The following is a 23,036-nucleotide window of genomic DNA, read 5'->3' as shown; positions in this document are numbered from 1 at the left end:
CCAAAGATCAGCAAAGACACCTCCTAAGTCCTGGTACTGCAGCAAAAGTTATTACTGACAGTCCAGAGGATAGAGAGCTGCTTGGTTCAACCTCTCCATGTATAATAAAATCCTGGGAGAAAAATAACACTAATTTTAGCATTTTTGGATATTTTTTGGAGTAAAAAGTGATTGTTTCAAATTTTGTTCTGTTTGTAAGCAAACAACAGCCTTTCTCCCAATCCAGAACAAGGAGCTTCCTCATCCCAAATTTCTAGACCTCAAATAAGAAGCTAGGCTTCACTTAAGATTAAGAAAGATTCTTTAATTATTATCTTTGTTATAAAATGACCACAGAATTATAGAATGGCTTGAGTTGAAAGGGACCTTAAGGATCATGTGGTTCCAACCCTCCTGCAATGAAGACACCTTCCACTGGACCAACCAAACTTGAATGCTTCCAGGCATCCATGACTTCTCTGGGCAACCTTTTCCAGTGTCCCACCACCCTCACAGAAAAAAAACATTCTTCCTAACCTCTCATCTAAACCTACTTCCTGTCAGTTTAAAGCCATTGCCCCTTGTCCTATCAGTGCAGGCTCTTGCAAAAAGTCCCTCTCCAGCTCTCTTGTAGCTCCTTTTAGGTAGCAGCCTACAGCCCCAAATTCAGGTACCACAAAAACCATTTTAAAATATAGTACTCAAATAATTATACAATCTTTTCAATTGCTGAAAATGTTTTATCAATACTATATATAAATTTCTTGGTTTTCTTTTTGATCGTGAGGACTTTATTAAAAAGCCAGAAATTGAAATCCAGTAGTCTGAGCCACTCAAACGAAACTTAAAATGAGAAGAGGCAAGGCAGTGAATCAAACTTGCTACTACATGGGATGGGTTCCCTGTGCTCCCTGCTCTCTGAACCTGGGACCTCAGATGTTAACATCCCTTCAGTATAAGGTGTGTGGCAGTGTGCTGCTCAGACCAAAAATAAAAAATACATCACTTACAAAGTCAGGAATTCCTCTGTGTGGGATTTGTGGGATTTAGCCACAACAGGAATCATTTAGCCACAGCACAGACTTCTGCTGTTTTAGCTACCTAATGTTAACAATAATAATTATTCCCTTCTCAGAGCAGCACTAGAGAGCAAACCTGCCAGAGGGTTGTAAAGCTATTTCCTGTGAGAAGAATTAAACTTTAAGATTCAGGATTTTTGTTCTATGACAAGATTGATAAGGGAGCACCCCAATAGTTAAAATACCTTGGTACCATCTGCTTCTAGTCTGGTCTGTTTGCTTCCTCCCACCCACCTTTCTGCCCACAAAATTGCAGCAGTTTGCTGTAAAAATAGGCTGGTGCTGGATCTCCTTAAGGAAATGACAGCAAGACTTAACAAGGCAAAGTGGTCTATTTTCCCTACAAATTAAGCCTCATTTTCTGGGATGATTAAGTTCAAATGAAAACTCTGAACAATGAAATCCCAACTCTAATTAACCAAAACCTTTATCCAGAGGTAGACATCTGGCATAGAAAACTCCAGTTTCTACTGTTGCAGTACGATAAAGTTTTAATTGTTCAAAGAAAAATGTCAGGATACTGTAATATGAACAGATAATTTTAAGTGGCACTAACAGTTCTGGGACCTCTGTGATCCCAATTTTGAAAGAATAGAAGGGATCTTCCTTGAAAAATATGATCCATTAACAGAAATTGCCTTCCTTAAAAAAAATTGCATTCTAAAAAAATCTAAAATAATAAAATTAAAATATTTGTGTTCCATCTTTAGCAGTGTCTCTACAGTATTAATAATTTAAAAGGCTGAGAGGAGCAGAAACCATTCTTGACTGCTGAACAGAATGGATCCCTAGTGGTGTCCTGCTAGGCATCTCTTAAATAGAAACCATGTTATATAAACTGGATTATAATAGATTATTTTCAAAAGAGGGAGAAGGATTTGCCATGCAAACAAGTAGCTTTTAGAGCTTCCTGCAATGATGCAGTGGATTCATTGTAAATATGACTAGGCCCTATCTATCTCTGTGGATTCCAGAAAACTGTCCCTAAACCGTTTTGCTATCTTTAAAGTAGGTCTGTCAGAGATTTACAGCCTGCTCATAAGGACACGAAGGCAAGAAAAAGAGAACAGAAAAGATTCCCTGAATAAAACAGAGCAGAATGAGCTGCCAGCAAAGACAGGTACCATGAGCTGCTGCCTCAGTGCCAACTGAGCTCAGTTTTCTCTCTGCTGAATCTCTGATGTTTCCAGAGGTCAGCAATTATCATTTTATCTTTCAAGCTGAGACTACACAAGCAACACAAACTTTGCTTTGGAAGTGGTGCAAATCAGCTGAATTTCAGTTTCCTTTACAAGACAGGTGTCCCCAGATTCAATTAGTATATGTATCCCATCACAGATATAAATTCTGCTGCATATTACACCTATTTGGACTGAAATCTAAACCATACCTCTCCATTTGACCAGTGAAGGATTTTGGCTTATTCCCAGATCCCAACTGCATTTAGTATTTCCCCTTACATGCAGAAAATTCTGGAGTAAGAGCCTTTCCACAGGTTATCTTATGTTGGCCAACTTCACTCATTACAGCTTGGTGAAACAAGTATTAAGTTACTTCATTCATCACATCTAATATTTCCAAGACTTTTGAAGGCTTTAGAATATTTGTTCATGTTTTGATGGACTTTCAATTTGAACATTCACCAGGTAAGCTGGAAATAACAACTGTGTGTATGCTTTAGATACTGACAATCTACCATTTCAAACATTGAACAAGCACTTTGAGTTGATGTAAGTTTGACAACTCATCAAGCTTCCCACAGCTTCACTATCATCATTTACAGGTTACAGGGGAAGATTATTTGTCTGTTATTATTTTTGTCAGCTTTCTTCCTTACACAGCAGTCCTTTTCCAGGTGCTATGCACAGTTCAGGTTTACTCCAGCTCTTTTCACTGAGAGTTCAGGTATCCCTTATTTAGCCTTCAGATTTGTGTCCATCAGCCTCAGCTGTCATTGGCATTCCAGATGCTGACACAGGGCAAGAATCGTTAACATGTCAGTATTAAACTGCTGAGGATTATTAGGAATCCAGCCTATGGAACATCTGAAATTGTATTGCAATTTGATCTGTTGGAGTTTAATCATTGTTCTTGCCACTCAAATCTGCAGACTCTTCTGTTGCCCATTCCTCCATTCCTCTCCAGGGGTGAATAGTGTTATTTACTAGCTAGTTCCTAACAGATTCATAAAAAATTCACTAAGTTATGCAACATAAGTTGCTCCATTCTTTCTCTGCCTAATTACTTATCATAGCTTGCTTATATGATATTATTACTTTTTCATTAGTTAACAGATAACACATTGGAAAAACTTATTCAAAGTATGAAGCAGTTGCAGAATACTCTTGTAGTTATTACTGCTATTTGTTCATGCATAATGCTTTAAAATTACAGTTTTCATGCATAATAAATTATGAGTTTTATCCTGACTGTGAGAAGGTGTGCTTTTAGCCTGCTGTTACTGACAACAGCTTTCACCAGAGTATTAGCCAACCCCCTTAAGAAATCCTGGGTCTGGGGACACCTTAAATAATAAGGATCAAGACTGTGAAATTGATTTAAAACAGAAGACAGAAGATCTCATATTCCTGTAAGTATTTGTACTGCTGAACAGACACACTGCATTATTTTATAGGAATCAACTTTAAATGTTGTAGTACACCAGGGATAACAGAAGTCACAAATAAAGTCAGGTAATATCATGCAGAGTAAAACAGATTTCCTTAGACAGATAAAGATGACAAAAAAAACTGGATGCAAGCAATCAAATTGCTGGAGTAGAAATCAAACTATCTTACTATGGGACCTACAGAAAGAAACCACAGGAACAATTTGCTTCTGAGAACTCCCTTCTGAACTCAGTTTCAATAGCTCTTCAGCTATAAAAAGATTCTATCAAAAGCAAGTGGGATTAGTGGGATGATTTTATGTGATGAAAGCCAGACAGAGCTGGTTTCCTCCTGTACTGCTAACAATTAGTCCAGATCACAAAGACTAGTTGCTACTTAACAAGAGACCTAGCAGTAAAAGCATTCCTCATCATGACCATCCAGATGTTAACTCTCTTATTACCCTGGACACCTGCCACCTCTTTCAGATGGGACAATTGATACTTCAGAGATATATAGGGAAAAAAAATCAGAATCAGCTTAAAAAACTCTCAGATGCATAGGCAAAAGCAAATTTTGCTATCACATGAATGAGAGAGTACTTTTCGCCCTGCAGGGAAGGCAGACATAAAAAAAGCACAGAACTATGACACACCTAGAGGGAAAACCGTGTAAAGTCAGGTACAGTGATCCTACTGGTGCTAAACAGACACCCAGAACCCTTTGGCAGAAGATGAAGAGCAATTGCCCATTCCCACAGCAGCAGGCACTGGCCCAGGAGCTCAGCTGAACCCTCCAGCAGCACCCCCAGCCCAGCCCTGCAGGGCACACCCCAATGTGCCACCGAACCTCCACCGTTCTCTGTCTCCTGGGAATCCCCTGGGCCACAACCCACCTTCCATCCTCCTCTGGGAGAGTATTTTGATTAGGATTGCAGCAGATAGTCACAGAAGTACAAACCTCTTGGGTTCTAATGACATTTTAAGAAAATAATGTGGGATTTGTAGAGGAAGAAAATCTACATCTCTTGGCTTTCCAAACATATATGAATTTCTTGCAAAGAAGGATGGTGCTACTGAACACCAGAGAGGCCAGTAACATTTTTTGTTTCTCCCAGCATCTTCCTGAGCAGAAGTTCTTCAAGTATTTACTAAAGATGCAATGGTTTCTTAGCATTAACAAACAAATTTGCTCTCCCAGTAGCAGTCTTCTGCACCCAGTTATCTTCCTGCATGCTCCCCCATCTAGTTATGTCAGGAAAAAAAAGTCAAGATTTGTGTAATTATGGAAAAATTATTGTGGAGACAGCCTGTGAGTACTTGAGGTTACTATAAAGCAATAAGAAATTTCTTGAATCTTTAAGGCTAATTTGAGTTGTAATCACATTTTTTCTTACAAGGGAAAGCCAGATACAGCAGGATTGTAATGCCTTCATGGCTTTGTCAAAGTAGTAGGTTTTTACAGATCTAACCTTCCAGAACCACACAGAATAACTTGCCAAATTTAAAGTTCTCCTCTTATAACCAAAATTCTACCTGCTGTGCTGAATGTTCTTCCAGCCTAGACCTAAACAGCTTTTTTCATATTAGTCAAAAGTGTATCAAGCACTGTTTGACACAAGTCAGACAAACCAATAATGACCCATTCTTTTATTTCCATTTGACTTAAAATTTGTTGCTTTATACACTGACTCCCCTTTTAGACACTAAAAGAGCTTCTAAAATGGTCTTTCAGTTTTACCAGATTGTGGAAACTTCAAATCCTGAGATATTGAGCCAAATGATTCTCCATTTTCCAAGTATCCTCATTTCCAACTTAAAAGACCATTTGAAACAAGTATTTCAAATCAGATGTACCTTTGTTTTGGCACTGCTTGAAACAGCTTAGTAGAGTGTTCCAAACTTTCCCAAAAGTTGGTAATGTAACTAATCTCTAGCCACTGTGCAGGTTAAATTTCATACAAACACAGCAAATGAGCATTTTAAGGATAACATTCTTGAAAGAACTACAAAACATTATGAACTTAAATGAATTTGCTTAGAACCAACAGTTGCAGCCAGCAACAATGCAATTTTATTATGCTTATGGACTTTGAAGCCATGTGTGATTCTGAACTTTGCCACAGCAACAGAAATCCCCAAAACAACCATAAGTTTTATTATGAGGCAGTTTAAAATGTGGCCTGCAAAAAAGGCAAATTTGACCTAAATCATCAGATGTAGAACTTTCTCCAGTTTAAGTCCCCAGTTAATTTAAAGCAGCAAAAGAATTGCTCCTTCTTTCAGGACACAAGAGGAAGAACTTGCAATTAAACTTGTGATAATGCTGGAGACTTCATACTTGTTTTTTGTCAGTTAAAATCCATGAGAGAGTCTTTAGCTCAACCCTATGGGCACTCATGCAGGAGAGGAGTTTGACTCAAATGCCCACTGCAACAAATACTTGGACATCTTATTTTGTTACTGATGATGCAAAATGCAAAACTTTCTTGACTGTCAAAAATTTGAATTCTGCAAAGAAATTCAAACCCAGCTCACTGTGAGCTTTGTGAGACATTACATTAATTTATGCCACTCTATAAAAAGCTGCAGCATCACTGGCTTAACCCCTTCACAAACCATCTATTTGGACCAAAACCTGCTGTCCCACTGCCTTCTGTAAAAAAACTTTTTCCTTTAAGTGAAAGAATGCTCTGGTCATGCTTTATGAGATGAAAATCCATTTTGTTTATAAGGGGCATTGCTCTGCCCAATCTTGTAAAAATGGCAGACACAACTGTAGGCGTGCACAGAATAAAACTGTACAGTGAGAGTGCTGTGAACAGCAACCACCTTTTCCTCCCTCCAAGTATCAAGAGAATCACTCTGGTGTGTCTGTGGGATTAGCCAGGTGTATGGAAGACTTCACTCTCAGACTGAGGGGTCTACTTGGACTATGTATTATCTAAACCCCATCTCAGGTATTCATAACCTCTCTTGGACCTCCATCTAGGTCTTTATACTTCAATAAGCAACTGGGAGAACTACTGATTACATAAATATATGCAAACTGCTAAGGGTGAATGTTTCAGAATATCCACAACTGGATTGCATTGTAATTGAGTTAACACAGACACAGTACACGAAATGAAATATAAAACAATCTTAGGAAAACAGTTAATCTCCAGAAGCAAAAGACCTAATAAATTAATGAGCTTCTACATATGGACCATTTCTCATATAGATGTTTTCTTGTTGGCAAAGTAATGAGCCTGCATTTGTCAAAAATAAGAAATCTACTTTACAATGGCATATGAAGTGTAATGAGTATGAACTCACACAGCCAGACTTACAGGCTGAAACTGTTGCTTGGGCATACAAGAGATATCACAAAATATGCACCCACCCCCTCAAACCTTATGCTTTCAGGTTTCATGGTAATTCAGAATGTCTGCCACCTGGCTATTGTTTTCCTGTCTACCTCAGTGTTCTTCTATACAAGCAGCAAATCCCAATCAGTCTGTTTCTGCAACACAAATGCATGAGATTAGTGACTGCAGGAGCAAACAGAATCAGTTTAAATCCTGTAAGACAACTGAATGATATTACTTCACAAGTATGAAATCTGAGATCTCTTTGCCTTTAATTTAAAAAACCTGTACCTAATAATCACATTAAAGTCTGTTTGGCATGCCAGACAGCTTTTACTTCCTCTATTATTTTTACAATTTGAACGTCCTTTGTAGTTACTGAAATTAATTTATGCCTTTCAGCAAATATTTTTTTAAAACTTTTTATCTATAAAGGTTGGTATTGTCAAGTACAATATACTTCTATAATTTCACATCTAAGTTCTTTTTCTCAATTTTTGAATTCAGCAAAAGCTGACAATCATTACTACAAATCTTCATAAGGCTTAGCATTTGTCAAATCAAACAATATCATTTTTGCAGAAATAATAGTATTGCAACTCCACTCCATTCATTATTTATACTATGTTGTAGAGTGTTCACAGTGCTTTGGAAATTCAAACATAACTTTTTTATTTTGTTTTAAAAGGTCAATTATTTCCTTAAGTATTGGCAGACAGGAATGAGAACTAACCCTGGGGCAACAAATTCAGCAAGGAAAATGGGTCAAAGAACAGATGTTTGGAGGATGACAGAGAGCAGTGGTACAGGTAACCAGGTCAGCAGGCAGGAATCCTGATTAGAGTTAACTGAACTCCATTTCCCTTTCATAATCAAAATACTTGAAAACCTAATTTACAATAACAGCCAATTGCAATAAAAATGACTTAAAAAGCTGCAGAAGCTTTCAGTTGTGAAAGCAATAAGATTTCATTATACTAAGCCAGCTGAAAACCATCTTTATAGGAAAAGATTGCTAAATTCCCTATATGCACATACTGAAGCGACAATCAGCAATTTAAATCATTAAACATACTGATAAAGTGTGCACAACTTAACCCCGTCTATTTTGGGATGATCATTCATTGGCTGTTAAAAGATGTCTTCCCAAAGAGAGACAAGATAAACATTTACCATGTCAGAAGTGAAGTAGAAATCCTTCCTCCAGTATGTCTGTACCACAGCTACAAGCCTGCCCTTGCTCTGAGGTGAAAAGCACAGGAATATGCTGCAAAGATGTTTATTCTGGTATCACATGAGGCAGCACAAACAGAAACAGGAGAGCTGAATGAGCTCAGGGGCACTACAGCATGGCTGTAGCTGTTTATTGCTGGAGTTTGGCTGGCACTTTCCCAGCAGCCTGCATCACTTGTAGGGTGGATGTACTTGTTTGCACAGGGAATCTGCTAGACATACCCATATAATGGGCCTTACAGTAATCCTTATTTGGGCTGTGCTTTGGGAAATAACAATTAACAAACTAAATGTCTACAAAACACTAACCTGAGTAGCAGTAGACAAGAAAAACATTGAAGGAACACTATTAGGAATTACTGAATTAAGTAAGTCAAGCTAAGGTATATGCAGTGATTACTGACCAACTGTGGTGACTATCTGGCTTTAATTCTACATTTTTAAAACTGAATTCACACATGCTTCCAATTGTAGGGAAGGTTTTTTCCTCCCTTTTCCTCCCAGATAACTTGCACTTTCTAGTGTAATCACAGACCATAGGAAGAGAAGGACCTAACCTCAGGCAGAACCACTGCATTGATGTTGTTTCTTGCAGATGTTTGTGTAACCTGTTCTTAAAGGCCCACAAATATGGAGACTCCATAAATATGGAGCAGATTATTCCACTGCTTTATCACCTCCACTATAATTCTTTGTCCTTCAGTGTCTAACTCTGCAGCCTCTGGTTAAATTGAGGCAAAAATTTCTTGCCCTGTAAGACTATTACAGTGGACAAGACCCTTCCTCATTATGGTTTTCTTTTTATGCAGTTGAATACTTACATTCTCTGTTAATTTTTTTTTTTTTAAGTTCATCAACATGAATTCCTTCACAATCTTCCCTTGTAGACAACATTATAGGAACCTATTATTCTCATCTGGACTCTTGCTATCAAACAACATGTTTGCAATACTGAAAACTAGACACAAACTAAGGACACAGTAAGTTAAAACAACACCATGAAGCCGTAAAGTTCAAAAAAGTCAAGTACACTCTCCTCAAGTCACTGCTTCCCACAGCCTAAAAATTGCTAGTGAAACACAGTTGGACGTAGTAGGAATTTATTTCTTTTAAAAAAAGAATAAATTTAAGACAGAATTTCTTTGGGGTGATTAGAGGGACTGAATTTCACTGATGCTCTTCTGATATATATATATGGTTTCAGTTTATTCTTTAAAAAGTTTTGAGATTTTTTTCTAACTGTTTTTTTCTGAGGAAGAAAGCTTTGAGACAGAAGCAACAATAGAGACAGCATTTTGGACTGGATTACTCTGAGCTAGTTTTAGGAATACCTATTTAGTTAATCTACTATTAAATAAGGTCTGAATGCATAAAATCACTCAGAAGCAAGCACACTGTACCTTACCAATCCTTTCTATCATAATTCTCTAACAGTGAAAGGAAAACTGAGCCTTACTGCTCTTGATGCTTTGCAGGAGAAGAAAGAAGCAGACGCTAATCTCAAGTTCTTACAAAGTATTTCCTGTACTAGAAAATGTTAGAAAACCAAATTCAAATTCATCCTTGAATGTTTTTCAGGACATAGTACATTTGCTAGATAATACATACTTCAAACCCTCTCTGGTTGGCTCCTGTCAAACCAGCTGTAAGCAAGGCATCCCCAAGCTCTGCTACACAAGCTGTTTCAAAGCAGCACCTTGTACACCAGAACTTATCCCCTTGCCCTGCTCCCAGAAGACACAGGGAGCAGCTGTCTGGGCAGCAAATGCTGCCTGCACATGCAAACACCTTTTTACTGCACACAAAGTTAACAACCCAGAAGTTTCTCCTGCAGCTTTACCTAACATTTCTTATCTAATTATGGTGATATGGTGATGCCCATAAAAAATAGAGTCTTTGCTGTAAATTTAGATTTTATGTTATCTTCAAGAAATATACAGGATAAGTTGTATTTGTATTAAATACTGAAATCTTACTGAATGGATATATCTGAAGTAGTTTCCAGTTTCACCATTTCTAGTACTGATGCAGTAACAATCTGAGACCCAAAGAAGTTCCCATGAAGCTTTTGTTTAAAACATTCATTTTGTAAAATACTTGTTTCTGTTTCCTCATAATACCTATTTGCTACAATTCTCTGTAATGCAATGATAAAAGTAGCAGAAACTCTAATAATTAGTTTGTGTCAGGAAAGTGACCTAACATTAGCAGCAGTTGAAAATTTTTAGAGAAGTAAAAACTTGTGTGGATAATAATTACATTAATCATATAGCTGGAGGTTACTACAAGTAAAAAGGATTACACTCAGACCTTTCTCCACACATAAAAATCCTGGAAAATCCTTTTTTCATACAAGAAAATGACAGCTCTTAGAACAATCACATGTCTTTCATTTCTCTTTCCTACTCACTGAAACAAAACAGCAAGTTGCTGAGGACCTCTCATCTAATGGAAGAAACAAGTGAGCTTTGTTTTTTTCTTTTCAGTACTGGATCTGTGCATGTACAATGGCCAAATGTATTATGCAAAGGATTCTTAATACACCCAAGTCAAGGAATAAAGCAGGCAGTGGGTGCAAAAGGCAATCTGAGGATAGTGTTAGTTTTGTGATGGATGTATGTAGAATCATTCCACATGTATCTGCTATCTGTATCAAGATAATCAAATTTTCCAAACCCATCTCAAAAGCTCTTTGCCATGAACACTGTATACTACCAACATATGTGAAGTATTTTTGCTGTTAAGATCAGTAAAATGTATCTTTTTAATAATTTTCAGTATTAGTATTATTATTATAAAGTTTATTATTATTATTCATAAAGTTTAGTATTTGTATTATTCCATTCAGTCAGTTCAGTAGTATGAATACTTCAAGTATGAACACAATAAACCTTAAAAACCCTAATTTAACTTGATTAGCAGGTTGGTAACTTCTAGTTTACGTACACTATTTCGCACATAATGTTTTGTTCTAAAATTAGAATAGTGCAAAAGACTTATTTTATAGTATATCTATCAGAACAGTATAGGTGCATTAAAACTTAAAAACTAAGTTCTCAAAATATCTTTTTGTGTTTATATTAACAATGAAAAAAAAAAATTAAGACGTACACAAATTTCCCAGAGGGATATAATATTTCACTGTAGTCAGTGGCTTTGTTTTCCATTATTTAAGATAATTCCTGAAATATGATAAATAAAGAACATCTAATCTCAAAATGTACATGAACAGATTTAAATGTTATTCTCATTAACCCCTACAGAGCCTATAAAACAGGGTCAGCTGAAAGGGCTTTCAAATGGTCCTAAGTAGACACTACAACATGTTCTAGTGATCTATTGCTTGAAAAGGCAAAGTCTTTTACAGCCTAGCCCCTAAGGGTTTTAAGATCCTACGCTTAAAAAACGTAAGTACAAGCTTGGTATCTGGTATATACTACAAAATATGAATCAACAAAGACATTATTTTACATAATATAATTTTAAAGCATGCTATAATACTGAAAAAGGCACTGAAATTGTATCATGCATATTACACAGTTTTAAAATTTGTAAAGATATTTCTGCTTAATTAATGGAAACCACCTGTCAAAACACCATTAGCTCATATGCATTTTTTAAGGACTGGCTTGAAACAGAGATGTAATCTTTAACCAAGTCACACAAACATTCACTTGCAGTGAAAGAAGGTTACTACAAAACCTGCAGTTCATTGTTTTTCTGTTATTGGGTTACAGTAGCTGAAGTTTGTGAGCACCAGAATCCCCCATCCAGCTGATCAGTTACAGCTGTTAATTGTGGAGGGAGATACTGGCTGACATCTGCTTCTTGCATAGTTAGTTAATGGTTCACTTCCAGGTCCTAAAAGGATTGTAGCTTCTCTCAAAAGACAATGTCAGCCCCCATATCTGCCTTCTACACTGCCTGTCTTGTCCTGGTTTGTCATCCTCTACACAATGCAAATCTGAGTGCACTCACATCTGCCACTGATCGACCCAATTCGTGAGCAATCTTTTCCCATCGACCGGGGGTCCCCCCTGGGAACTTAACCATACTTCTTGTCAGCTGGCTCAGGTCCTCCTCTGTCCATTCAGGTGCCTGTAAAACATTTGTAAAACATTCATTACACTGGAATATTGGACATTTATTTGCAAGGTAATATATGGACAAATAAAAAATCTTTAAACAAATTAATCTAATAAGGTAAAAAAAAATTAATATGGGTATCTTCTCTGTGTCTTGTTGCCGAAAATGGATAAAAACAAAAGTAAGTACTGACCAACAGTAAGACACTAAAAATCCTGAACACTCAAAAATTGCACTTTGTCTATTATGTAGACTAACACATTTAATTTCTATTATTTAATACAACATACATAACACAACACTACAAAATGCAGTAAAGATAATATTCAACAATACTTTTATTAGATTATGGGGTTATGCAAAAATTAGATGAGCCCAAGTCCAATAAGAACTTAATCTGACTACTGCCATAGAACACAAAAAATGTTTCTGCAAATCCATGAGCAACAAAAGGAGAGCTAAGGAGAATCACCATCTTTTACTAGTCATAGGCAGAAACAATGATACAGGATGAGGAAAAGGCTGAGGTATTTCATACCTCCCCTTTGCCTCAGCCTTTAATGGAAAGATCCATTGGTCTCCATGTACCCAGTCCCTGACCTGGAAGACAGAGCACAGTGAAGCCCCCATAATCCAAGGAAAAATGGCCAGTCACCTGACACACACAAGTCCATGGGGCTGGATGGGGTCCATCTACAGGAACTGAGGGAGCTGAACGAAGTGCTCACTGAGTAACTTTCAAACATTTACCAGCACACCCAGCTGACTGGGGAGGTCTCAGTTCACAAGAGCTTTCCAAATGCAACACCCATTGAGAAGAGGAGTTAGAAAGAAGATCCAGGTCATGGAGCAGATCCTCTGGAGTGTCATCACACAGCACACACAGGACAGCCAGGGGATCAGGCCCAGCCAGCACAGGTTTGTGAAAGGCAGGTCCTGCTTGCCTGACCTCATCTCCTTTTCTGTGATGAGATGACCACTCAGTGGATGGGTGAAAGGCTGTGGATGTGCCTACCTGGACTTCAGGAAAGCCTTTGCCACCACTGCCCACAGCATCTCCTGCAGGAACTGGCTGCTCAGGGCTTGGCTGGGGCTCTGTTGCATGGGTGGGAAGCTGTTGGCACGGCCGGGCCCAGAGGCTGCTGCTGAATGGAATTGCAGCCAGCAGCGCTGCCCAGGGCTCAGTGCTGGCACAGCTCTGTTCAATGTCTCTAGCAATGATCCACGTGAGGGGATCCGGGGCACCCTCAGGCCCTGCAGACACACTGAGCTGGCTGGGAGTGTTGAGCTGCTGGAGGGCAGCAAGGCTCTGCAGGGGGATCTGCACAGGCTGCGCTGATGGGCAGAGCCCAGAGCTCTGAGGCCCAACAAGGCCAAGGGCCTGGGCCTGCTCCTGCCCCTGGCTCACAACAACCCCTGCAGCTCCAGCCTGGGCAGAGTGGCTGCAAAGATGCCTGGAGGGAAAGGTGCTGGGGGTGCTGCTCAACAGCAGCTGAACATGAGCCACAGAGTGCCCAGGTGGCCAAGAGGCCAATGGCATCCTGGCCTGGCTCAGCAATGGAGTGGCAGCAGGGCCAGGGCAGAGATCATCCCCCTGATCATCCTCACTCAGCACCGGTGAGGCCACACCTCAAATCTGGGTTCAGTTCTGTGCTCCTCAGTACAAGAAGGACATTGAGGTGCTGGAGAGAGTCCAGGGAAGGGCAATGGAGCTGGGGAAGGGTCTGAAGCACATGTCTGATGAGGAGCAGCTGAGGGAGCTGGGGATGCTTAGCCTGGAGAAGGGGAGGCTCAGAGGAGACCTTATTGCTCTCTACAGCTCCCTGAGATAGGAAGCTGTGGCGAGGTGGGGACTGGCCCTCTTTCCCAAGTTATAAGATCTAGAAAAGAGGAAATGGCCTCAAGTTGTGCCAGGGGAGTTTTATATTACATATCAGGAAAAGTTTCTTCAGCAAAAGGGTTTTCAAGCATTGCAACAGGCAGCCCAGGGAAGTGGTGGAGTTGCCTTTTAAATACCTGGAGGTATTTAAAAGACCATGTGTGGATGTGACACTTGGTGGGCTTCATAGAGCTGGATTAATGGTTAGAGTCAATGATCTGAATGGCCTTTCCCAACCTAAATGATTCCATGATTAAATCACAGTTTAAGACACAACGTTTTAAGCATTTACTTAATTGCCTATCTAATATTTTTTCAGCAAAGACACAAAGAGTATCTCCATTTTGACATATTAAAAAAGCCTCTAAATGGAACAGAACAGTTATCTTAGCCTCTTGTCACTGTTACCACCCTGTGTTTTAGCACTCTAGCATGAACCAGGAATGAAATCCGTTGACTCTAATATTCCATCAAGACGATTAAACAACACCCCTCCCCCCTCCCTGAAATGCAGTTATGCCACAAAACCAGACCGGATGCTTCCCCTACTCAATAACCAAAAGATATAAAAATGCTTTACTCTAACTACATGCCAAGCTGTTAACAATGACTGTCTTCATAACGGCCAAATAAAAGTGAACAAAGCAAGCAACACACAATTAGAGCAGTTTAAGGCATGAAATCGCGTTTGCCTCAGAAGGCAAAATGCAGTAACCGTCTCTGACGTTTGCAGCATCTTTGGCAACGACTGCAGAGCCAAATCTTTGTTATCATCAGTGGTTTGCTACTTTATTTATTTTAAAGGAATTCTTTATGACATACCTCTTCTAATCACCATTTCCGATAATGAACAGGCACATATCAAGCGGTTTGCATTACAGAGCCATCAGCACAGAACAACAGTCAGAGGTGAGTGACCCCAGGGACCATCTCCACAACTACAGCAAAGCTTCTCCCTGACACTAATCCTGCCTGTCATTCTCCCACTGTGCTCTAACCACACTGACATCCGCCCGCTGCACTGCAAGCTTAACGGGGCCCTTCCTGACTTTTTACTGTCTCCCCCAATCAATGGTTCAAGCGTGCTCTTTTCACCATGTCCAAATGGCAGCTTCACTCATAATCAAAGTGCATTGCTCCCGTTAAAGGGCTTCCCGAAAGGCTTCACCATTTGCATTCATTTGCAAAGCAAACTACTTTTATTCACTTTGTTCTGCTATCAAGAGTGTTCCCTGAAGCAGATAAATTGGCATAAATACAACCTGCCACTTAAAAGACAGTAAATAATAGCCAATAGTAGCAAGGATTTTATCAATCGTCCTGGTTTGGATCCATGTAGTCCTTTATTCAATGCTGAAAGCCTCAAACATTCATAGTTTTTAATACAAGAATAAAATTAATTATCTCTGATGATTCAAACACAAGGTGCTTAAGTAACGTGTGTATATGTGAGAGATCTCATATATTGCTTGCATTACACAATTACACCCTAGCCTACAGAAGAAATTACATACATGGAAAAATCTCCACATTGCAAAATAGCCTTATTATTTTTACTGGTTTAAACATGTCAATATACTATATACCTTTATTACATTATACTCCATATAGATATTTTAAATTAAAATATTTCTCAGGGATTTTTGTAAAGAAAGATTTCTAGTGCTGAATGTTCTACTTATAAAAAATTTTATCACTGTAATCTAAATAATGAATTCTTTTAAAGAGTTCTGGTTAAAAGCCTTTTGTTTAAAAATCAAATTTCATACTTCAAAATTAGGGTTAATATGTGGTTTTACTGTAATTTTCTATTTAATTTGTACTAAAACTTGGTGGTTTGTTTGTTTGTGGGGTATTTATAATAGATTCACAGCTACATTCACAGCTAGTCTCTCTTACCATATCCAAAGCATATCTAAACAATTACACATGGAAATCAAGATGATCTTTTCAGTGATATACAGATGTCAGAAGCTTTCTGCTAAGTTTTATTTTCAGACTTTTCTGTAAGCTTTGATTTGTGCCCACAGTTTTACTAACCACTTGTAAATATGACAGAACTCTTGAGGTTATCTTCCTAAATAATGGACAAAACTACAATCATTCAGCAGATCTGTAGTTAATTACATAGCTAATTCAGGGCACATGAATTCATTAGCTACATTAAAATATCAACTTCTTAATCTTATTTCAAGCTGACAATAATTTTAGAATGTGAAGATCTAAAACATTTATAAATTTGGAAAATCTCTGGAAAAGTTTTTTTGTTTTTTTTGGTTTTTTTGGGGGGTTTTTTTTTGGGGTTTTTTTTTGGTTTTTTGTGGTTTTTTTTTTTTTTTTTTGCTTTTTGTTTTTTGTTGTTTTGTTTTTGTTTTTGTTTTTTTTTTTTTTTAGAAAATCCGCTCTCAACAGCAAAAGCTGTAAAGGAGCTTTTGTGAATTTGCAATTCCTCAGCAACAGTTAATTGTGTCTTTAGATGCAACAGCGCCTACTGTGATCCAAGTACTACAAGCAGCTACGAGGGTGGTCATGGTGTGAATGTATTCCCCCTGTTCTAATCTGTAGCCAACTGTAACTGCAAGAGTCAAATGAATGCATAAACATACTGCTTTGTCACCTAAAACCATGTGTGTCCAATATTACTGAAACACTGGGCCAAAATTCATCTCTACAGTAAAGCAATGGAAGACACCACATGGTGAGGGGACAGCTGTTGTTACTACACAAGCATTCAGATTTTGCATCCAAAAGGCCCCATTCTGGGATTAATTCCCCATACTGAATACAAAATTAAAAGTACAGAGTTATGGTCTAAAGTCTTTAAAATGAAAGTAAGCTACAAGTGTAGATACAAAAAATTTCATAGCATTCCCATAAATAACAGTCCTTTAGCATGATTTATTGTACATAGCTGGCAATATTGAGGGATTAGTTCACCCAAACCACCATGCACTTTCTATAGAAAAGAAATATGAATGTGGTTTATTGTTCAGCATCACTCTTACATGGGCATCTGCACTTGGCAATTCCATCCCCCCTCTTTCAGCATGACAGCTTTATACTATTAAGATTTTTTTAAAATATGAGCAACACTATTTTCAATTACATTAAAAGGAAGTTTTTAGACAACAAAGCATTTCTTGTCAAGATAAGTCTGACTCATTTAATCCTGTTAATAAGTATAAAACTATATATGCTTTTATTGATAAAATGGGAAAGTGGCTGGTATTTGAGAGTTTTAAAGGAACCTTTCAGAGTAATTTACAGTACCTTGACATTGAAATAATTTGATTTTTCTAGATTAAATTTTAGCTTTAAATAATTTCTTCCTGATATCAATATACTGTATGTTCTGTATAATTAAAAATATACACACACACTGTATAATTTAAATCACTGTTCTGTTGTATGGAAGTGTGGCTAAAGTTTCAATCTCTTTAGAACTTTGTGCTACACGTAATTTTGTTGATTCACTGATTTTGAGCACATCTAGTCCCAGATCTTGCAAATAAAGCATGTGGCAGCATCTGTTTAAAAATACCTGTACAAATATTTTTAGACCAAGGGTCCTAGTAAAACTGTGGACAATTCTGCAAACCAGAAATCATTTAACCTACAAGATGGTGGTGTTCTGGTTTAGTAACTAAGGAACAGAATGTGAAAAAGTTTTCAGATTTAGTTTTTCGCTCATAATGTCTTATTTTTATTACAATAATCTTCTATATTGTCACAATCTCTTGCTTTACCTACAAGAAGTCTGAAGTCAGTCTTGTTCTATCTAGTCTAACACACATTTGGCATTGTGATCTTGCTGTTGCTGAACACAAAGGGTCTTGCTCCAGTTCTAAAGATCTCTTGTGAAGCTCTCAAGGTCAGCTAAAGGGTATTAATCATCTGAACTCATCATATTCAAAGCCACATGTTCATATATAACCCTTTGGTCCTTCAAAGCTCTTACTCACATCCTACTTTCACTAGTACTGTTTTTATTAGGTGAGCCAACAAAAACAAAGCCAGCTATGCTGTTTCAGAGCAATGGTCAGAGCAGGTCAGTAAGCACATCATTTATGCTCAGGGAGTGCAGCAGCAGCAAACTTTGTGATAACAAGAAAGATTATGTTTATCATTCATTCTTTTCAGTCCCACCCTGCTCTGAAAAAACATGGACCATATGCACATAGAGGAGTTAGATGAAGGCAAGCATATAGGTTACCTACTATCCCCCTAATATCCTCCCACCTCCAGTTATTTTCATCTCAAGCAATTTCTCTAGCCTGATATATTTTATCTATTTAGATTTATTTATCTCAATTAATCTGTTTTTCCATTTTTTCCAGTTACCCATGAACCTATGTAAACTTTCTGGATTTGCAACATCATGCTCATGAGGAGCTGCACATATCTGCTACTCACTATAGAAGAATTCAGCTTATTTTGTGTTTGAACCCGGCTCCCACCAGCTTTGATGACATCTGGCTCTTGGCTGTCAGAGAGTCACCTCCAAATAGTCTGTATCTACTGACTTCCATGTCACTTACATATTTGTTCAAAACACCCCCCAAGAGTATTTCTCTGTAAGTTTTCCCTTTCTGGCTCAAGAGCTCTGATCTACTCAGCTGTAAAGCCATGTTACACATAATAGTTCCCATGATGCCCTTTTCTAAACCACCTGGAATTCCATTGTAACCAACCTCTTTAAAATGAGGTATCAAACTGCACAGAGAGGATTAATCATAAGTTAACACTGAAATAAGATTCTTCTGTTTTGCTCTCTATTCTTTTCTTAATAATTTCTAACAATTTGTATGGGTTTTTGGCATGATCCTGAGCTGATAATCTCAATGAAGCCAGCACTGATAACTCCTGATCAAAGTCAGCTCAGAGCTCAGTATCTTGCACATGAAGTTTGGAAGTCATACACTGTATCAATCTTTGCATCACCTTGTATTTATATACTGGGAAACTTTGCTGCTGCTTTATTCCCCAAGCAGTCAAACTCCTGAGATCACTCTGCAGTTCTTCAGTGTTTGCTCTCATGTTCACTGTTCCACACAATACTACCATTGACAAATTTTCTCACCTCAAGAATCATCTTTTAACCATATTACCATCTTCATTATATGAATACACTGAACAGCAAAATTCCTAGCAGAAATTCAGCCAAACTACACTGCTAACCTTGCTCTATTGAAAGAGGTATTTATTTCTACCTTCCACTTCTATCTTTTAATTAATGATTTGTTTGGGAAATAGCCTTTCTCTTATTCCATGACGGTTTTCTTTCCTTAGAAACCTACCAGCCTTGTTAGACCCTTCTGGAAAATCAAGCAGAGACTATCAATCAGATCACCTTCTCCCTGCATATTTGTTAATCCTTCTATGAAGCACAAAGGGTTTAAGGCAGGACTTTCCATTATAGAAGCAATGTTCAGGACTCCCTGCAGGTCATATTTATCCGATGCTCATGAATTCTTCTCTTTCTATCAGTTTTTTGTTAGTTTTCTCTAAAGAGTTTTTGAAAGTACAGGCCTGTAAAGGTCCCTGAATTCCACTGACAACCTAATAAATACACAGAATGATGCATTTGCCATTTCAATCCCTAGGCATCCACGAATATAAACAGTTACTTGAATTATTTAATCCTTAAATTTTCTTTGAACTCTGTATTGCACATCCTCTGGTCCCAGTAACTTAAATAATTTAATCTTAAACAATATATTACAGAGGTTTAAAAGAACATTAATTTTAGAATTTTTCAAAGCAACCACATGTAAACATAAAGATATAAGTAACTGTCTTCTCTTATAAAGTTGTCAAAATAATAACCTAATCATAACCATTTTTGTTTATACTATTCCTCAAACAGGACTGCCTTTGGCATTAAAAGCATTAAAATATTAAACAATATATATAAGTAGACAACATCTCTTAGAGAAGAGCGAGAACCTAAGAACAGAAGCATGAAGTTTCATCTGCCTCAGTCTCAGGTCTTCTACCACATGCAGATACAAATGTTTTAGGACAGAGATTCTTTCCTTTCTCATAGCTGTCCCCAACATGGATTAGCGATTTCCTAAGCATAAAGTTGAATCCATTTTGCTTACAAAGCCAATGATGAAGTTGTCCACTCTAAACCAACATCATAAGCTGGCTTTCTATACATTCAGTTTCTCACTTCTTACCATACCCTGCTGCCTTTTCATTTCTCTGTCCCATATATTTCTGCTGTGCTCTACAGCTTCAGATATAATATAGGAGGGAGAAGGAAAAAAACCCTCACATTAAAAAATAAAACCCACCAAAATCCCCACTACGAGGAAGCCATTTACTTTCTAAACCTACAGCTGAAGGGAGTCCATAGGAAAAGACAGTACTCCTAGGAGAGATTTTTTTAGACCTTGCCTGTTTGAGAATGAGGATTTCACAGACATTCCTTGCAGATTTCTATGAAACTCCTCCAGTGACACTTTGCAATAACAAAAATGTATCTGTTTCCTGTTCTTGACAAGCATTACTCTAAAGATTTTCCTTTCCATCTTAACATTACTTTGTAACTATAAGAAGTCTTGCTGACAGAACCTGTCAAAACCTTTATAAAATCCAAGTGCATTGTAAAGCTCTAATAGTAAGGCATAACTTTTCTTTAAAATCACACTGTCTTCTTACTATTATTTTTAAATTGGCACTCCTAATAGTACAATTCGTTTCATAACTTCAAAAAATTACGCAGTATGGAATTCATGCTAACCAGTCTGTACTTCCCAGAATCCTCAAGCAAGCTCAAAAATTGGTATCCTATTTCTATCTTTCATTTCAAGGCTCATTTAAGTAATTGCTAAAATATTAACAGCAGTATTAAATGGATTTGATATTAGAGTTATTTTCAGGTCAACGAATGGTGAAGACCATTGTTCCAAGCAATTTGTTATTTATCATCCTCAGATGAACACTTCAATCTAAAACATTCCCTTCTCACTTGTCTTCAATATATGATGTCAAAAGTCTCTAAAACTTCCTTGGAGTAAACATGGGCTAAAAGGACTTTTGGCCCTAGCATCTTCTAGAAACAGCTTTATATTTTGATCATCCAATATTTCATCTAAGTCCTTCATAGTGTTCCTTTCTCCGTTTCTTGGAAAACAAAAAGTTGTAATTTTTTGTTCTTGGGTTTACCTTATTCTGGATTTGCATAAGCCTTACCCTTTTTCAAGTTCCTCACCACGCTGACCCCCAAAGCAGCTATCTTCACTTTTTAGTCTGAGACAAGAATAACTTAATTCCAGTAAAATGTTTGTATTTGTGATTCCTCCTCTGGCTACCATATTAATCATTCACAATTCTGACAATTTTGTTTTACCTTCAAGCTATAAGTTAACCCATCCTTACTGGACGTCAACAGATGATCTGTAAGCACTGAAGCAAGCAAAACAAAAAAAACCAATCCCCTCCATCCAAAATAAAACAAAACCAAAATTCAACTCTGAGAGTTTGAGCATATTACAAACCAAAATGCAAATATGTCCATAAACACATAATGCTAATACAACAAATCCCATACAACAAATCCCATATATCTTTGGGAAAACAAAACCAGTTGCCATCTATTCAGAAACAACAACTAAAGTATTTATTCACAAGTACACTTCACAGCTAATGCAGGTCAAAAAGTAATTACTAGTCAGCTCTCATTCCTGAGAATTGCCTCTCTCTCTCTCTATATATATATATATATATCCACATGTATCTTACTTAACCTCAGCAGGAAGCTGTAATGAATAAGAGATTCTCCCACCACCACCTTCAGCAGTATTATTTGGTGCTGCCAGGATATTCCTAGATTTGGAATAAGCCATACCTTAAGACTGAACAATTTGTTTTCAAAAAGACAGACAAAAATGAAGGGAGGAAGAGGAGAATTAAATTTTTTAAATTTATTACTATATTCAGAAAGTTGCAGATACTTGAAAACCAGTATTAATCCAGCATCTTACAAAAAGGTGGCAAGCAGACTTGAAAAAGAAGCACAAGATGTGCTGTACACTCAGATGATGAGTGCTATAATTCTACATTCATTCCAACATCTTTGGCTTTCCCTTCTAGTCACTGGCCTTTCTCTGTCTTCCTCCCAGACCAAGCAAAGCTTTAATAACAAGTATTTTCTCCCATAAAGGTCCTTCTCCAAGTATCAGTAGACACCATTTCCAATCTTTCAGTAATTTCTAGATTTTCTTTATATCTATTTTACACCTTTTTTTAATGTAAATCTCTAAATGACAAAAAACCATTCAGAGCTGATTTTCCTTCCCATTTCCTACTCATTATTTATTCTTACTTCAAGAATTCAGAGCCAAGAGGAGTTTTTAATACTGACTTTAAAAATGTTCCAGTTCATCATCAATAATCTGTAGAGGAAGGCACAGCTAAGCAGCAATTCTTAGGTTTTGCAGAACAAGAATACCTCAAAAACTACTTTATATTACTTTAATAAAAATATTTTCTTGTCAATAGAGCTGAAAGTGCTCAAAAACAATGACTTGTTAATGCCTAGTCATGGATATTAAGTAATCTGGTAAAACTACATCACCTTGGAAAAACAGGAAGTAAAATAATGAAAACACTTCCATTGTATTTCATTGCAAAAATCTTTAGAAATATGGCAGAAAAATTGAGATCTTTTTATCAGCTGACTGTGGGCAGAATTTTGATAGCTGAGGCAGCATCTCTGAACGGAGGTGAGGGGCTGCCCTGTGTTGGGCACTGCAGGACACAGCTGAGCCCATGAGCGAGGCTGGTGGCACCTCTGGGAACATCTGGTGGCACCA

At 37.6% G+C, this 23,036-nt stretch overlaps 1 protein-coding gene across 1 annotated transcript in view; it reads right to left on the bottom strand.

The window, feature by feature from the left end:
• The window catches only part of DNAJC1 (DnaJ heat shock protein family (Hsp40) member C1), a 108,356-nt gene that overhangs the window by 2,862 nt on the left and 82,458 nt on the right, over window positions 1–23,036 (bottom strand). The window contains exon 9 of the mRNA XM_058805921.1: window positions 12,228–12,347. Within this exon, the coding sequence (XP_058661904.1) occupies window positions 12,228–12,347 (120 nt within the window). The remainder of the gene's footprint in view (window positions 1–12,227; window positions 12,348–23,036) is intronic.

Source organism: Ammospiza caudacuta, chromosome 1, assembly GCF_027887145.1.
Source record: "Ammospiza caudacuta isolate bAmmCau1 chromosome 1, bAmmCau1.pri, whole genome shotgun sequence".
NCBI classification, from domain to species: domain Eukaryota; kingdom Metazoa; phylum Chordata; class Aves; order Passeriformes; family Passerellidae; genus Ammospiza; species Ammospiza caudacuta.
The sequence above is the reverse complement of the archived record's forward strand: the minus strand, read 5'-3'. Positions and strand labels throughout refer to the sequence as shown.